General features: G+C 43.5%; 2 protein-coding genes across 2 annotated transcripts; both read left to right on the top strand.

The window, feature by feature from the left end:
• The first annotated feature begins 17 nt into the window (after positions 1-17).
• On the top strand, positions 18-9,181 carry rilp (Rab interacting lysosomal protein). The gene is made up of 8 exons (XM_083985080.1): positions 18-747; positions 2,381-2,504; positions 4,332-4,453; positions 5,480-5,665; positions 5,891-6,060; positions 6,260-6,385; positions 6,487-6,585; positions 7,732-9,181. The coding sequence occupies exons 1-8, from the start codon at positions 391-393 to the stop codon at positions 7,856-7,858; spliced, it is 1,311 nt and encodes a 436-aa protein (XP_083841206.1). The 5' UTR covers positions 18-390; the 3' UTR covers positions 7,859-9,181.
• Positions 9,182-9,546: 365 nt separating this feature from the next.
• Positions 9,547-18,016, top strand: scarf1 (scavenger receptor class F, member 1; the record flags this gene model as incomplete). The annotated part of the gene is given in 13 exon segments (XM_083985225.1): positions 9,547-9,626; positions 9,628-9,752; positions 9,755-9,902; positions 10,128-10,189; positions 10,293-10,394; positions 11,560-12,100; positions 12,192-12,410; positions 13,154-13,282; positions 14,135-14,241; positions 14,432-14,543; positions 15,421-15,545; positions 16,061-16,198; positions 16,334-18,016. Coding segments are annotated over 13 exon segments (3,006 nt in total). The 3' UTR covers positions 17,452-18,016.
• Positions 18,017-18,235: the final 219 nt, after the last annotated feature.

The following is an 18,235-nucleotide window of genomic DNA, read 5'->3' as shown; positions in this document are numbered from 1 at the left end:
AGGGAGGAGGGTCCTGCAGCGCCTTGGCTGCAGCCAGGAGGAGTGCTGGACTGGACTGGACTGTCCAACAAAACAATGCACCGCAGCAGCAAAGTACTCGATGTCCTTTTATTTTGCATGTAGGCTGCTGTGTTATCAATGTGAACACGCCGGTGAGATGCGTGACGTGTTGTTGTCGGAAGAGGAGCAGGTCAAGTTCAGACTTGTAAGTTACGTCGTTAGCTCAGCAGCGTGTGGCGCGGCGAAGCTGCACACACACCAAGTTTTTGTCAAAGTGCTATTTCTCGTTCACGGTCGTCTCGTTTGACTTGACATCTGACGAGCCAGTCTCGGTTTCGATAGCAGGCGATAAAGAGCATGTGAAGTGGAGCTCCGTCCTCGGGCTCAGACATGGAGGGACCTGACGCACAGCCCGACAGCAGCAGCAGCACCACGAACACGGAGAGCTGCTTCGGCAAGTCGTGCTCCGCGCTCACCGTGGACGATGTGTACGAAATAGCCAAACTGATCGGCGCCGAGGTGGAGAAGCTGATCGACGGCTACGGGAAAGAGAGCGTGGTGGGTTTGGTGCCGAGGATAGTGAAAGTGTTGGAGCTGCTGGAGAGCTTCTCGTCGAGGAGCCATGTTCACAAGCTGAAGGAAGAGGAGCTGCTGAAAACCTTCGAGACCTTACAGCTGCAGCAGCAGAAGAAACAACGGAGCTGCGGGCGAGACGGCGAGGAGGGCACCGATAAAAATGAAATACGGGTGAGCTGTTAATCCTCTCCGACCTTTTCTAAACTTCAATTTACCAGCGGTGCCCACTTCCTTTTGCGCACTGTCTCTGTGTGTGATACAGTCGTTACAACGGTGTAACGACAGGGCCTTGTCTAACACGAGTTGATTGACAGGCCATGGACGACACCTAACGTTACTAAAACTGTGAATATATTGAATCCATTTGAAGCCAGAGAAGAAGTAGGAATCTCCATAATTCGTGCACTGTTTTTTTTGTGTTTGTGTATTTAATATTGATTATCTGAAACCTGTTTTTCCGGTATTAATTGTTAATCAGCCCCCCAAAATAACCCGTTCTTATCTGCGTCGTCAAGGTAACCACAGCGTGGCCGTTGGGCTGCAGTGGTTTGTTGTTGTTGTTGATAGATCTGCCTTTATAAAATTATCCACTTGTGAGCTTCAGTTGTCTTCAAGATTTACTTAAATGTTATTTAAGGTTACCTATATGTAAAACAAATAGATAAAAATGTGTGCGATACCATCTTCTATGATAGTTTTATAGTTTTCGGGGGGATTAGGCACAGCTCAACAAATAGCCTATGAGCTAATGTTTTGGTAGAGGAAGCTAACTGGCTAGTTAATTAGCAGAGAACTGCCCCAGAGAAATTACACATCATAAGCAGAAATACAATTATTTGGTGCAAAGATAAGGACATTACTGGAAGAAGAGTAACCAGGAGATGTGTCCACTGTTTACATGGTGGTAGGCCTCCTTCACCTCTTCATGCATCCGTTTTGCACAAACAACTGAACAACAACTAAACACATGGAGGGGGGGATAACTGGATTACAGAGGCTCGAGTTGGGAAGTGGTTCCCAGGGTCTGATCCTCAGTCTGAAGTGACTGTTCATGTTTCTTGTTTCTTTTTCTTTTTGGTGGAATTCAACAACAACAAAAAAGAGACAAAAATAAGTCAGGAGACAGGAGTCTGCAAAAAGATACAAAACCAATGCAGAGATAGAAAATGACTCAATAAGACACAGACTGACTGCAAGAAGATGCAAAAACAGAGACACAAAAGCACCCTTTATTTCAGGTTGATGGGGTCAACAGTAATTCATGACATTTTTATTCCATGGAAATACTAACACCACAGTAGGAGCCTCCAGTACTATGAATTATTAACATAGAGAAGAACTTAGGCTAATTCCTGTAGGACAACCAATTGTTTGTTTTGAGTTACTTTGACCACAATATTAAGACTATTTTGTTATTTGTTCAGAGCTACTTAACCTGCATTGTTGCCAATTTTCTGACTTTACAAAATCTCTTTTGGTATGACTTATCAGTGGACATGTTTAGCCTATTACACTTTTGCCATTGTATTGTAGAAAAGACAGCTGTTATAATCATGGCTGAGAAAGAAGAGGTGTGGTTCACATAAGTCAGAGTTTGCTGTTGAGTCTTGGAACCATTTCAGCAAAGTGTCTGTAATGACTCAGTGACTCATCCACTTGAACACAACCCTATTTTTCTGAGGCCAAATTACAAGATGCTTATGAGATTTTTACAACACACTTAAATTCAGTTTTACTGAAAGTGTATTGTCCTGTCCTGTCTCTGATGATTTGGTTTTACACTCTCTTCAATCCTCCCGAGCAGGAGCTGCAGCAGAAGGAGCAGCAGTGGAGGAGGAGGTGTGAGGAGCTGCAGACCCAGGTGCAACAGCTGCAGGAGGACAGGGAGGAGCTGCATAGCCAACTGAAGGGCAGCCATGCTCAGGAAGGTATATCAATATTACTGCAGTAAAAATGAGTCAACACTAGTGAAAATTTGTATTTGCGAATTTGTATCTACAAAATTACTACACAAAGGAGTTCCAAAACACTCTACATCCTGTTTATAATCCTCACATGTCTTTTAAACTCCGCTCCAAAGGTGCAGATTTTACGACACAAACTTTTCTTAAAGCGTGAGGATTGTTTTCCATATATGAGAGCTAAGTGGACTGAATAAAAACTGGAAATGATTTTCAGGATGTCTCTCAATTGTAATAATATGTTAATGATTTATGAGTATGGATATATCAAATACTGTAGTGGAATTATACACTGGAAAGAGCAGGGAAACACAATGTAATTTTTCCAAACAGAACCAGATCTGATCCGAGTGCCCTGCCCAGTCCCAGGGCTGTCGTTAGATGTTCTCTAAGTACACAAATTACCCTCAGGGCCATTTGGTTATGTAGTTTTCTTTCTTCAGTCCAGGAATGCAAATTTATGTAAAAGCGCCTGCCGTGAAAAATCATTTCAACCAATTACAGTACAAATTCAAAGCAGCGGGTTAACAGTCACTGAAAGCAGTCATACCGGTCCACGCAGTATTTGTAGTACAGTTATTTTGCGCAGTGACACAGGTTTTAGACTCACAGGATGCCTGTGCTTACCCTGCAAATATCAGGAACACGCCCCAACACAGAGGTCTAATACATTTCAGCATTTTGTAATGTGAGCCAGAAGCTGGAGTCGCTATGCTTGACTCTTGTTTTCTTGTCCTGACAGGCAAAACATTCTCTCTTAATACTTTTATGATTTGTTTGACAAGAGGTCATTTGGCAGATGAATGTGATGGTTTATATGTGATGAATGTGAAAGATGTCTTGCTGCCATGCTTCACTCACATGAGGCAAAGTTCAGACAAGTTGATTACTTCAGTTTATGTTGAGGAATTTAGTCTTAAGTAACTACAGAATATAATTTAAAAGACACACCCAATTTTTCCCCGTAGGCTCAGTTTATCCAGACCATAACAAAACATGTCGCCATGAATAGTATCTAGTTGTGCGATAGCTTCAGTTTTATTTGCCCAGGTTTTAAGATATCTACGTCAGAGACCTCTACTTCAACTTCAGCACAATGAAGCTGAATGGAAGTCATCTCTGGTATGTTTGCGTAAAAATGTAAAACACTACAGTAGAATATGTTTCACAAGTGTAAAAATAGTCACCTGAACTGGTTGAAGAAGTTGTTGAATTTTCCAGATGCTTTCATGGATGTTAGCTCTGCAAACACAATTCTGTCTTCTGTTTACTCTACTATCTCAAAATCTGCATACAAAAACTTCAACAGCAAATGTTCTTTGCAAAAGCTGTTAGAAATCTCTTTTGTAGTTTGGGTGAAATTAACCTTTAATGAACCTGAGGTTTTGATTTAATTTGAATTCATGTCCAGGTTCATAAATTAACTTTGACAATTGTTGTTAAATCCACTCAGAAGCAAAATAATATGCACGTTTTTCAGCGTAGAAATGGTAGAAAGATGGAAGCGATAACATCCTCCTTTCTTTTTCCCCTCATCAAGTCATCACTCAACTCTCTGTGTTTTCCCATAGTTGGTTTATCACATGATAGATTATACAGCACCACAGATCAGTAAAGTGACTCTGTAAGCCATAAATTCACTATGATATAACATTATAACAACAGCTACTCGATACCTGAATTGAGGATCTACATTCTATATTTATGACAATAACCAGTGTGATAATCATTGCAAAAATAAAATGGTTTCTGTGTGTGTGTGTGTGTGTGTGTGTGTGTGTGTGTGTGTGTCAGATCGTGTCCAGCGTCAGGAGCGAGAGGTAATGCTGAAGCTGAAGCAGGTGGTCGACAAGCAGAGAGATGAACTGAGGGCTAAAGTCCAGGAGATAACCACCATCTCCAAAGAGGTGGAGGCGGTAAGGAGACAGAGACGCACATCTATGACGATCCTTTAGTCCGTGCAGTGTGCACTGTGCACACACACAGACACTGTAAAGACTCATTAAAGACCTAACATTGATAGACAAGTTGCAACTCATTTTTCTCAGAGAAACATTTGTCACTGAACTGATGAGACACTCTGCAGCTGGTGGACACTTCATTTGCAGACTGGAGAGAGAAGCAGAGATAGAGAGCTGTCATCTCTGCTGGTGTGCATGACACCTATAGCACGTGGACACACAAACACTATTATGAGGCTAATTACTGTGGGTACAAAGGTCTCCCTCCTCTAAGGCATGTTGACCCCTCCCACAGAAACAATAGTGTGTTTTGTATTACTTTATTATAGGTTTTGTAATACTTGCACATGTATTCCTCTGGGTGTCCATTTAAATTCACACAGTCGTGCATTACATGTGTCATCAAAGGAAAGGTTACATCAGATAAACCACACTAGTGAACTCACTGGAAGACGGGAAGAGTGTCAGCTATCAGGGAACGAGTGCAGAGATTATCAACCTAGTTGCAAAGTGAGGATTAAGCTGCACTTCAGATAAGTCTGGCCAGAGTCACACAGCTACCAAACTATTCTTGTATGTGGGTTTGCACGTGTCTGTATGTATGTCAAGGCACACATAACACATGATTTTTATAGCAGCCATAACTGCGTTTGTATTTGCTCAGAAAACAACTCATGGTTTCTCTGTTTACTCTAATGGATGCCTAGAATAGTTTCATCCTTAAAAATGAATGCTGCACTTGTCCTGATATTTCGTGGCCACATTCCTGTTCCTCTTCCTCCCACTTAACTTTTGGTCCAAATCTGATGCACGGACACATTTTCACCCCACTGTTCTGTGGCTGTTGCTACTGGTTCTTGCTTGTTTGTTTGACTTTGAACTTGTTTAGTAGGTTAATTTTTAGACTTCATATATATATATATATATATATATATATATATATATATATATATATATATATATATGTGTGTATTTGTCCAGCTCCAGGAGCAGCTGGACCGCTTCATGAAGATGAACGCAGAGCTGCGACACAAGCAGAATGTGCTGCAGGCTCAACTCAAGAGCACTGTGGAGAGGAAGGCCGACATGGAGGCCGATCTGAAGGAGAAGAGCAAAGAGATAGAAAACCTGCAGGCACAGCTGGACAGCGCCAACAGCAACAGCCCTGTACGCTTGTTAAGTTTCTCTCACTTTTATGTGCAGTGAAACACCTCATAGTGTAGTCTGATTGTCACATGCACAGTATGTAACTGTATGTAGTAAATAAATAGCATTTTGTAGTAACTGCCTCTATGCGGTCAGCTCAAAAGTTGACCATTATGTGTCATACTTACGTATATACGTATGTCTGGTGATTTGGATGAGTCTGATGACCCTCTGTTCTCCCATCAGTCCAGTCCAAGTCAAAAACCCAGTGAGTCGATAAAGAAGTCGACAGGTGACCAGAAGGATCCCGATCAGCCGTGCTTCACCAAGAAGGAGGTGCGTGACATCATCTTCGAGAGGAATGAGCTCAAAACCAACCTGTTCCTGGTGCAGGAGGAGCTCAACTACTATCAGAGGTGGGTTGACAGTGTGTGTGTGTTGTTTTGCTACCAGTTTGGCTGAACAGGTTCTTAAGTTACACATTTTAGTGAAGACAGGCCAGATGCAGACACACCAATTGTTGTCTGTCTGTGGGCAGTTTCTTTTCATTGATAAATAAAGTTCTCACAAGTTTTTAAGCTCCAAGTCTTGTGATGAAACTGTCAATGTCTGCAGGGAGATCCTGAACGAGGAGCGGTGTCCAGGCTTCCTCTTAGAAGCTGTCCGCTCAGCCATCAAGAAAAGGAGAAAGCTCATTAAGGCCAAGATGCTTGGAATTTCTGTGAACGACTGCAGCAGCAGGTCTGTCTTTCACACACACAAGACACACGTTCATCACATCCAGAAGTAACGGGACCGTTTATTCACAGTTTTTGCTGTTGTGTTGTTTTTTTTTTCTCCAGTGACGAGGAGGACAGGAGTTCTCTGTTTGACCAGACAGAAGTAGACGGCGCACAAGTAGATGGCACTGACAAAGCAGCTGAGTCACGCATTCGAAACCTGTGAGCACAACCTGTAGCCTCACTACACAACAGGCCACTGATGACGCTGTTTGCTCTGTACATTTTTTATTTATTTTTTTAAAGTATATTTTTGGGGCTTTTATTGCCTTTTTAATTGATAGTGCAGTCGAGAGAGAGACAGGAAATGGGGAGGCAGAGAGTGGGGGAATGACACGCAGGAAAGGGCCGTCCGACGCAGGCCTCAACATGGGGCGGCAGCTCTACCCAGTGAGCTAAACGCCGCCCCTGCTCCGTACATTTTATATACAATTTATGTGTAAAATATTGCCACAGCTGATTGGTCACAAGGAATTTGAAATTCTGGCTCATACTGCAACCACTGATGATCCGCTCATGTGAAAAACCCAGAGAGAACAAAGCCCTTCATAGTTGTACTGGCCATTGGGAACGCCAGTGTGTGTGTCATTAGACAAAAGGTTATCTCCAATGTATGAGTCAACAAGCAACAGAACACACAAATGCTATGCACAGAATTGTACACACACATTACAGTGTGTTTCCCTTCAGAGCTAATTAGGTAGAAAAGTAAATAAATGCATTCACGTCTCAACACCAACTAAATAGAATTAAAGAGGACGCTCATGTTCATGTGTTTACCCTTAAATGAAGAGATAGTCTTCCTAGAAATGTGCTTATCTTCAGAATGAGGACGTTAACCACTTTCAGGAAAGAAAGATGGGGAACTGGAGTTACTGGAAGACCTACTCCAGTCTACCCAGTATCATTTGTAAAGTAAGAAGGGAAGTCTGTTGACGGAGAATTTGATTAAATGAGGAATGTGTGTCGTTGCAAACAGGAAGATGCATCATGAGTCTTCTTGGCTTTACAATCTAATATACCTCATTCAGGTAGAGGGATTAATTACAGCACTGTCACTTATGCTACGGAATATTTTTTAGCCCCAAATTTCAGGGACACAAGTAGAGATGAGAGATGAGTTATACCGCAGGATGATGAAACACTAAATGCTGTTGTCTGTGTCATCATCTGTGAATCAAAGCATTGGCTTCATCTCTGTCTGCTGACGCTGTCCCCATCCTGGGATCGTCTGCAATCCTGCTCTATATTTAGCTGTAATCCCAGAGTGCAGATCTGACCTCATGCCTGTTTTTTCTACTCTAACAGCTTTGGCTTCCTGACGCGGTCAGGCAGCGGCCGGAGCCCCACCCACATGAGCAGCTCCGCCTCCAGCTGGGAGATCATCGGAGACTCAGAGGCCACGGATGAGGGACAGAAGCGGCCGGCTTCTTGAGACCGGTACTGACCTATAATCCTCAGAGTTTGTCTTCATTGTTTGTTCTGAAGCAAACATCTTTTTTTTTTCCTGTCACAACTTCTCCCTGACCTTGTGGCAGAAAATCTCAGTTACAAGGTTAGGAGGTCATTTGAATTTTAAAAGAAAGCACCACATGGAAGTGAGGAGAGAGAATGTGTGAATGTTTCTGAACTATTTTATTTCGACCACAATTACTTTCATTTCCCCATGTTAAACCCCCTCATTTTCCATAGAACCTATATATAAGAGGAACACTGTCTAACTTCAGTGTAAACAGCACAGTGTACCACAGTATTAAGAGACACCTCTTAACTCACCTCAACAGAGATGCTTCCTTTTGTATGAATACAAATGTTATATTTTTCTTCAGTGTAGTGAAGGTTTTATTGTCTGTATGTTATGAAAATGGGGATTATTATGCCTAGATATTTATATAAACAATCAAAAATATTTTTTAACATAGACCAAAGACTTACTGTAACAAAGGTACATATTTTGAAATCAAACTACCAGTATACAGTCAAATAATATGGAGTATGGTATATAAAGTTCACCTCTGCTCCACAAGAGGGCATTGGTTCCAATTAACATTTTACCACCAAAATGATGATTTTTTACCTCAGTCTGGACATAGCCATGTCTCTTCTTGTGTATTTGTGATTTTAAGCACTTTCATGCTCAAGGATAAAGAAAAGTTGCAGTCACAGTATCAGACTCTTCCACATTTTAATGAGCCTTAACTAGTTAAAAATATATTCTCTTCATTTTTTAAGTCATCAGCTGTTGCACAGTGCCAAAGCATTTGGCAGGTGTGTATCTGATGTTGGTGCCATAAGTGTGTATATATACTGACACGTGTTGCGGCTGCTGTAGTAGCCTCCGCAGATTGGTTACTTTACTTTTAAAGGAAGCTATTTGCTTCCTTGTGGAAACGAGAAGCGGTGTGTGTGGGCATTTGTTTTCTCTGTTCAGTGTTAGCTGACAAGTGAATATAAAGTATCTGACCATGTTCCCTCTAAAAGTCTGACCGCAGCACTGCTCTGACAGAACAGTGTTGTATTCACTGTTAGACAATCATTAATGAACCTCAAATCAAACCATGTTTTCCTGAATTCCTGTCTTCGCTATCTATTTTTCTAAGAATGTTTTTATTGGAAAGTTTTATGCTGACAAAAATACATTGAAGACATCAGTTGCCATGTGAGTGAACTTTTGTGAAAATGTGCAAAAACAATTCAAAATGTGGATTTTCTGTGATACTGCAATATCAAAAGTCAATAAAATCCATTGAACACAGACACAGAAAACTAGTCTCAGTGCATTTTTTCGCCATGAGTCGGGAAAGAAATAGGACAATGCTAGTAGATTCAGAAATGATATTGCCCACCACATATTGTTGGTGAATTTCTTTTTTCTTACAGGAGTTCTTGAGCGATAACGTGATCTTCTTGTACCAACGTTTATGACTTATAAGGTGGAGCGACAACTTTCTGGAAGACTCAACAATAGATTCTGGGAAAAAGGTGAACATCAGGGGTGTGTGTGTGTGTGTTTTCGTGCCCTTGTCAGTGTGTGCGGCGAGTTTTGTGTGTTAGTGTTCGACCATCTTTAAAAAGCCCTGCGTCTGGCTGAATAGAAGGAAGTGGCTCTGACTTCCCCAGGAAATGAGAAGAGGAAAGCCGGGGGCTTCGACCTCTCTGCCTGCGCTGGAGCCACAAGACGACTCACAGGAGAGAGAGAGGGGGAGAGGGGGTGGGGGGCAGTAGGGAAGGGTGGAGAGTAGGAGAGATACTGCCTCTCATTGTGCTGCTTTCTGACTGGAAGGAGAATAGGTTGAGGGGGAAAGAAATCGGGATTGGACTGGACATAAAGACAGAAAGATATTTGACCCCAGGTTTTGGTCGTGGACCGGTGTGGAGATGAAGTTTCTCTTCAGAGCTCTGAGTGCTCTGCTGTGCTGCTTGTTGTCCTCCTCACACACACTGGATCTTGCCGGGACGAACGTCTGCCGCAGCCTCAGGTACACTTCAACCTCACCTTTACTCACACCTGTTGAAAACAGCCAGGATATCAATACTATTCCTGTGACTCCTTTGTCTGAATAGAAGCTCATCTTCTACATCTTAATGTTTTCATTGTTTTCCCTGGCCTTGTAAGTGTTTGTAGATGTTTTTTCTTAATTAGACACCACAGTTGTTAAGATTCATATTTGTCAAACTGATTGAATTGTTTTCTGTATATCCAGGGACCCGTACACGCTTGTCTGTTGCACAGGATGGCTTCAGGAGGGAAAAGAGTGCACGATACGTAAGTTCAACTATTTTAGGGGTACAACTGTTGGATTCACTGCCCCCATTCTGGCTTCGCTTTCACTGTGTCACATCCACTTGTTTGTCCTATGTGTGTGTAGCTGTGTGTGAGGGCGAGCAGGCCTGCCAGAAGGATGAGATCTGTGTGTATCCTGGAGTGTGTCGCTGTCAACCTGGCTACTATGGAGCTCACTGCACAACACGTGAGTAACAATAGACAACAGGCTGCCCTAAATCCACCAGTTGTGTTGTGTAAATGAGGCAATTAAGGATCTAGTAAGTTGGAGCCAATGTTACATTTTTACCCTGAGCCTGTTAGTTACATGCTGCATTATGTGACTCACTGATTATTCATTCATCTGGACCGGTCGTATGGGAAGCTGGAGCTTATCTCAGCTCACTTAGGGGCGAGAGGTGGGGTACACCCGGTCAGTCACAGGGCTAAACAGACAACCATTCACACCTACGGGCAAGTTAGGGTTGCCAATTTACTTAACCTGCATGTCTTTGGTCTGTGGGAGGAAGCCAGAGCACTCAGAGACACTCACTGATTACTTTTCTTTAAATATGCACAAATATTAATACTAAACCACAATGACATGAGTCACTGCTGCGAAATTACTATACAGGTCATTTCCTCTATGAAACCAGTGGAGTAAAGAAGTATTCAGACCTTAAATTGACATAAAATGACATAAACTACAATATAAATATATATATTTATATATAAATCCTGTGTAAATGAATTAATAGTTCGTGCTATCAACTTACTTTACTCAAAGGAGGAAATGGTTTTTAACGCTATGTGTACCATCAGGAATTTAAGTCCAGTGGTTTCCAGTCAAGGGGTCGTGCACTTTCAAGATAAATTTGAGCGTGTGTTATGTGATTAATGGGAGAGGAAAGAAGAAAAAACAACTCTGCTGCGAGTTATCAGTTCTGTTTTTTAAATAGCTTAATTATACATCTTTTGTCACACAGCTTTGAAAGACAACCCAATTGTTAACTTTGGATTTGAAATTCTTCATTTACAATTCAACTATCTGAAATGAAAAAAACAGTGTTAATCTTAAGCAATACTCAAAAGTACCTCGAAAATCGACCTGAAGTGCAGAACTTGTGTAAATATAGTTAGTTTGATTCTGTGTGTATGCTCTGTGTTTGATTCAAGTATTCTGTATCTATCTTAAATCCAAAATTGTATATAGTATAAGCATATTTTTTGCACTACAATCTTTATATTTTATTTTATTGCTACTTTTTTACAATTTTTGTGTCTGCACCTGACACCATGTTAAGTTCCTTGTGACCTTTACTGCTCTTGGCAAAAACATTTCTGATTCTGATTCTGTGTGTGATTGGTTTCAGGCTGTCCTCCTGACTTCTGGGGCTCAGACTGTCGTAAAGTGTGTCGGTGCCACCCACACGGCCAGTGTGACCCCATCACTGGCGAGTGCACCTGCAACCAGAACCGCTGGGGTCCGCTGTGCCAGTACACCTGCAAGTGCGGGCACCACGGCCAGTGCCACCCTGTCCACGGGAACTGCACCTGCAACATCGGCTGGTGGACGCCAACCTGCTCCAAACCGTGCCAGTGCGGCAGTGGGGGCTCTCTGGGCCCCGACTGCGACCAGCTAACGGGCCGGTGCCGGTGTCGAACAGGGCACTGGGCACCCAAATGTAACGCCCGTTGCAGCTGCTACATGTCAACGTGTAATCAGCTGACTGGTGTGTGTGAGTGCACGGAGGGCTGGTGGGGGTCCGGCTGCGACCGCCGATGTAACTGTGACCAACAACACAGCACCTGTAACCAAACCGACGGGCAGTGCCTGTGCCAGCTGGGGTACCAGGGTTTGTTCTGTAACCAACCCTGTGAACCTGGGAGGTACGGCAGTGGGTGCACAATGAGGTAAGTGTGTGTGGAGTCAGGATGGGGTAAAAAAAATAGTTTTACACCTGTGTGTTTCCATGTTTTACATAGTTTTCTCTCCTGTCTATAGTTGTGGTTACTGTAAAGACAACCAGGTTTGCTCTGCCACCGATGGCGCCTGTGCTGCCTGTGAACCCGGCTGGACCGGTGCACAGTGCGACCGCCCGTGTCCGGCTGGTTATTATGGTGACGGTTGCCAGGAGAAGTGTCCACATTGCAGGGGCAATGAACCCTGTGACCCAAAAACTGGGAGATGTTGGAGGTGTGAGCCTGGATGGACTGGACCCAGGTGTGTATTCATGTTGGATGCACATGCGTGAGGATGTTTGACCATTTGAGGATACATGCCAGACTTTTCATTTCATCATTTCAGACCAGTTGATCACAGCAACCCTAACCCTAATAACAGCAGTAACTAATTTTCTAGCTTTGTATTTTCCAATTAATGTCCAAGAAACTTTCAACATAATTTCCCCACAAATATGTAAATACAGTTTGATACAAATAAATATGGGAGTTGGAGAAGGTGTTATTTACTACAGTTAGTAACCCCTCATTATATTCTAGTTGGTAAGAAGGTTCACAAGTTTAGATCAGAGATTCTCAACCCAGCAATTATAGCTTTTACACAGTATGTCAAAGACAAGGGGGGACTGCCAATCTAATAATTGCTTTATTAAAATATATTAAAATAATATAAATGCCCTTCATTTCTCTCAAATCTCCAGTGATTTTTCTGCATATGAAATGTGTGTCCTTAATGAGCCAAATTACAAGTTTGATTCTTAAAATACCAGCAATGATATTCACCTCTCAGTTATCTGTTGAGTCCCATTCATCAACACATTGTGAAAATAGACTGTTGATTATTTTGTTATTTTTCAACTACATACTGGCTGCCGCAGTGCATTTTACTGCAATAATCAGAAATTTCTTGAATTCAAAAGTTTACTGTCTCCTAAAAATTACTTCACAGCAGTAAAATACGTCCTCATTATTTCTGTCTTTGCTCAACTGCTCCCTGTCACCCAGGTGTGAGGAGGTCTGCGCAGACAGGACGTTCGGAGATGCTTGCAGCTTCCTCTGTAGCCCGTGTTTCCATGGTAACTGCCATCATGTGACAGGAAGATGTGTCTGTGAGCCAGGCTTTCAGGGAGAGAGGTGAGTTTGGGTGGTACAGTTACCGCACACACACACACGCAGACAGAGATATCCAGTGAAATACAGTTACACAGAATCAGCCTCTGTATCCTCATGAAATAAGATTATACCATACAAATGTGTCATTTTTGAAAACAAAATCTGTAAAACTTGATGAAGAAAAACATACATTGAAACCAGCTAACCTCATGTGGAGCTAATTCACAAACTTTTTGGACCTTTGACCTGTAAATTCCTCAGTAGAATAATTTTCATTGCACAAGAAATACAACAAATTTTTTGTTTTGCTCAAGTCAATAGATAGAGAAGCCAAGCATCTAAAAGCAAATAGCTTATTAATGAAGGTAGCTAATTATTTGAGTTTGTTATATCACTAAGTATAAGGTTGTTGTTGTTGTTGTTACAAAGCCATTATTCACTACAATTTAATTTACATGGCTACTTTATTTTATGTTGCCTAACTGTCTCATTGTAATGCAGTTGCAATGATGGATCGGTTCATAAAGTCAAACTCAGGGGACAGAGAGTTTGCAAACAGGACATGTTAAATGTGATGTAATGTTTGGTTTGGTTTCTTAAACCTGGACAAACCAAGAGTACCAATCATTTAAGTAAATAAAACACAGCATCATTGTTGTTGAAATTTAAGGTTAGCAGGATAAAACAGGCAGAGCCTCCTTCTGGTCCCTTTAATTTCCTCTCCATGACACTGCAGTGTTTATAAGTCATTACAGTCTGCTGTATTTTCACTGAGCTCTAAAAAGAGTTGATGACTCATAGTTCATACCCCGGGACTTTTTTTTTCTTTTGCTGTGGTGGTTTAATTACGTGATTCTTTATTTTCTCTTCCAGCTGTAACAGCAGCTGCCCCGCCCTGCAGTTCGGCCTCAACTGTTCCTCTGTCTGTGACTGTGGCGATGAGGTCAGCTGCCATCCAGTCACTGGAGTTTGCCCCAACAGTACGTCCATCCATCCATCCATCCATCCGTCCATCCATCCATCCGTCCATCCATCCATCCGTCCGTCCGTCCGTCCGTCCGTCCGTCCGTCTGTCCGTCCGTCCGTCCATCCATCCATCCATCCATCCATCCATCCATCCATCCATCCATCCATCCATCCGTCCATCATGTCTCTGTGTGTTTCTATCAGGTGGCAGGAGTGCTCTTCTAGCTGGTGTGCTGGTCCCTCTGCTCCTGCTTCTCTTGGCTGTGCTCTGCTGCTGTTTGTGTTGTGGAGGAGCGCCTGCTGATGGCAAAGACCGGTCTGTACCTCACTTACCCACACAACCACACACTGCTTATTTTACTAGCAGCCAAATGCCTACTAGTGTCATGTGATGTGATGTGATGTGATGTGATGTGATGTATGCCCCCCCCCCAGTGAGACCACAACTGGTGGAAATGTATCGGAGCTCCCTGGGACATGTTTGGTCAATAACGACAACCCAGCCGTTAGACACACACACACAGGATCAATTATACAGAGCTGTGGTTTACGATTAGATGACACACATTCAGTAGCTGAGAGGATTAATACCATTAATAAAGCACTTTATCATGTTATTGTGAATGGTTTCTGTATGATGCTATTTTTAAGAATGAATCCTATCTGGGCACACCAGTGGCTCACTCTGTAGAGCGCAGCCCACGTAGGCAATGTCCTAATCACAGTGTTGTCCCTGGTTTGAATCCGACTCACTCATGGCCCTTACTCATCCCCGTCTCTCACCCTGTCCTGTCCTATAAGACGAAAAAAGGGAGAATCCCTGATCATTATAATCATTAGACCATGTTGAACTGTGTGAAATACATTTTGCTCTGAGTATCGCTCCGAAGCAGTATAGGGGACACACCCTATATCGATGTTATTCATCTGTATGGTTCTCTTTCAGTTAAAGTCTTAAATATTTGTATTTTTGTATTATTGTATGTAAGTGTCACACACTTGCTCATATACTGAAATCTCAAACAGTGAATTCAGACCACATAACATCCAGCCAGTCCTGGTGCACAAAACAAAATAGTTTCTAATCGTTTGAATTCATTTGGTTCAACTTAGCAATCAACACAAACTCAACTGTGGCTCTGTATGGTGGTGTGAAACTTTTACCATATAAATGTAAACCTCCTTTCTCCTAGGGTGGCTGTGGCTGAAGGAGGTTTGGCCGTTCGGATGAAATATCACGTCTACAGCGTCTTGGCAAACATCAGCGCTGCTCTCCCCTGCATCTCTAACTGGTCCTCTGGTCTACCTCGTGTCACCGGTGAGGGCAGCACCACACGACAAACTATGTTGTCAATCACTTTGAAATAGCTTTTGTCACAAGAAGTGTGTCCATTCAGGTTGGGTTTTTTTCCTTCACTTTCTGTCAAGGAATGAGTGCACGGATCATGAACTGATACTGTAATAATAACATAACTTGCTGAAGGGCACAGGGATGTGAAATGTCAACATTTAGTCTTTTTGCTCAACCAACACACAACTTTATGTTGCTGTTAATACAGCCTTAACTCTAATCTATTAGATCTTTTATTATGAAATGTCCCCACCTGGCTGTTTTTGATTATTAAAATATCTAAAGGAGGAATCGTTTCATTATTCATACGGTAGCCTACTGCAGAAAACACACATTTCTTTATCTCATTACAAGGACAGACTTTTCTGTCTAAGCTGCAGGGAAATTGAATGTCAGAGATAGTTGTAGAAATCCCTTTTTTGGATTTGATCCACTCTATCTTTTATACTAATTCATCTGTTTTGTTTATTCCAACCACACAGTATCTCACCATGACCCGGAGCTGACCTTCAACCACAGCTTCATTGAGCCTCCGTCCTCTGGCTGGGTGACTGAGGGCTCGTCCTTTGACAGTGACGAGGAGGAGGGAGAGGCTCTCTATTGTGTCCCTCCAAGAGAAGGTAGGAGCAGAGATACTTGTTGCCAAACTTTGCATCGCCCTCTTCTGGCTGTAAGCAGAACCGCTGCTGCAAAACTGGCCTTTTACTTCTTGTTTTAACTTTCCCATTTATGGCTACCGTATGTGTATTTGACAGACATCCCAGCTGTGGCGGGCGGCGAGTTCCAGGAGATGAGCTCAAAGTGTAACATGTTCTTGGACCCATCGGGCTTCAGCAGCGAGGACATCACCTCACCCTTCAACATCCCTCGCACCTCCAGCATCGCCAAGTCCAAGCGGCCGTCCGTGTCTTTCGCAGAGGGAACTCGCTTCAGCCCCAAGGAGCGGCGCGGCTCTGCCCAAGACCCCGGTGCTCTCCCTCGCAACAAACCCAAATCCAGCTGGGGGGGCTTGATGCTCTCTTCCCTCCAAAGCCAAGGAGGTGCAGCGAGGCCCGGGGACGAGGACGCTGCTGAGGGCGAGGAGAGGGAAGACGGAGTGGATGCGCAGGAGACGGACAACCAGGAGTCAAGCTGCGAGGCGGGGGGCCAGGGGACAGACAGACCCTCATCCCGAGCCACGCTGCAAGTCCCCGGAGCAGCAGCAGCAAGAAGACGGACTATGTCCAACACAGCTGCTCATAAAGTTACCCAGCTGCCAACATCTGACTCTGAATCTCAGGCGGGGGGCTTGAATAAAGTGACCACAGTGTACGTGACGGTGGGAAAGGCGGGTCGACCGGTATCAGAGACCAGCTCCGAAGGCCCCGTTCAGGCCATGCTGCGACGGCTCGGCAGCCTGCAGAGACGAGAGCAGGACCCGGCCAAGTCTAAACCCAAGGGAGGGGAAGGAATCTCCAAACCCCCCAGGAGGAAGCTCGGCGCTCGGGCGACCGTGTGGGAGCAGGGGGGGCCGGTCGGAGGGGAGGTCGGCGTCTGCAAGCCCATCAGGAGGAAACACGCTTCCCACGCCGCCTCTGACGCAGCGGGGTCCAGTGACACTCCGCCGTCAGAGGGCGGTGGCACTCCGCAGCGGCCGCTGTCGTCTATTCTGCAGAGCGTGCCAGAGGGGACTTCGGCTGACTCGGGGTCAGATCGAAGGGCTCAGGGCGACTCGGGGCCTGAGTCCAGTCAAGGACAAACTGAGTGCAACTACCTGACTGTGGGACCAGCGGGAGACGCCGTGAGTCTCACAGAAGTCATTGCCAATGAAGGAGCGATGGTGGGCGTGAGAGATGAACCCTGCTACGAAAATGTCATGATTATGCACTCGTAACCTCCGAGTCACCGTGTCGTCAGCAGGTCTGATCTCAGTACAGACCCATATTTATTTCTACGAGCTCATCACTGTTACAGACACAAAAATAGTGACATTTAACAGACTCTTGAATTACTGCTTGAATAACAGCTATGTAAAAGTGCAGCTTACATTATTGATATTCATGCATGCATCACAAAACGACATGGTGCTTTAGCCTGAAGCCTCTCTAAGCCGTATAAATGAAAGGAAAATTACAGAATATCATTTTGTCTGATGAAATGATGATTGTCTTTATTTTTTCCAGTGACACATGTTATGTTAAGTGTATATGTTCAATACAAGTACTGTAATAACTTTGTCTTCCTCTTGACTCAGAAGAAACAAACCGAGCAAGTGAGTAGAGAAACTTCTGGATGCAAAGTCAAGCTCTGTGTGTGTTGTGCGTTACTGTGTGAGCCTCTGAGTTGTTTCAGGAGGACAAGAACAGTCGTTACAGTTGTGAAGAACACATCTGGTCACAGTATGATGACTGTTGTTAATTCCACTGAGCACAGGTTTGTTTTGAGCACAAGGATAAGATTTGCTGCTGTGATAGTGTTTCATTAGTCGTGGATGAAAACACATGTAAGAAGAACAGACAGTGGTACACAGTGAAACTATGACTCACTCTGAGCCAGTACACAGTGCCTCCTGCGATTCATAGTTCATCTCATCATAGTGTTAAATGTTTTATATTTCCACATCACTGTACATAATGTGCACATTTAATAATGAGACAATTAACATTTTGGTTTCTGTA

This window comes from Trachurus trachurus (assembly GCF_905171665.1).
Source record: "Trachurus trachurus genome assembly, chromosome: 13".
In the NCBI taxonomy this organism is placed as follows: domain Eukaryota; kingdom Metazoa; phylum Chordata; class Actinopteri; order Carangiformes; family Carangidae; genus Trachurus; species Trachurus trachurus.
The sequence above is the reverse complement of the archived record's forward strand: the minus strand, read 5'-3'. Positions and strand labels throughout refer to the sequence as shown.

Excerpts from the sequence above, each read along its gene's own strand:
- rilp (XM_083985080.1), top strand. The coding sequence starts at position 391 with ATGGAGGGACCTGACGCACAGCCCGACAGCAGCAGCAGCACCACGAAC. Across the intron at positions 2,505-4,331 it reads GGGCAGCCATGCTCAGGAAG|ATCGTGTCCAGCGTCAGGAG; the intron begins GTATATCAATAT and ends TGTGTGTGTCAG. Across the intron at positions 5,666-5,890 it reads GCGCCAACAGCAACAGCCCT|TCCAGTCCAAGTCAAAAACC; the intron begins GTACGCTTGTTA and ends TTCTCCCATCAG.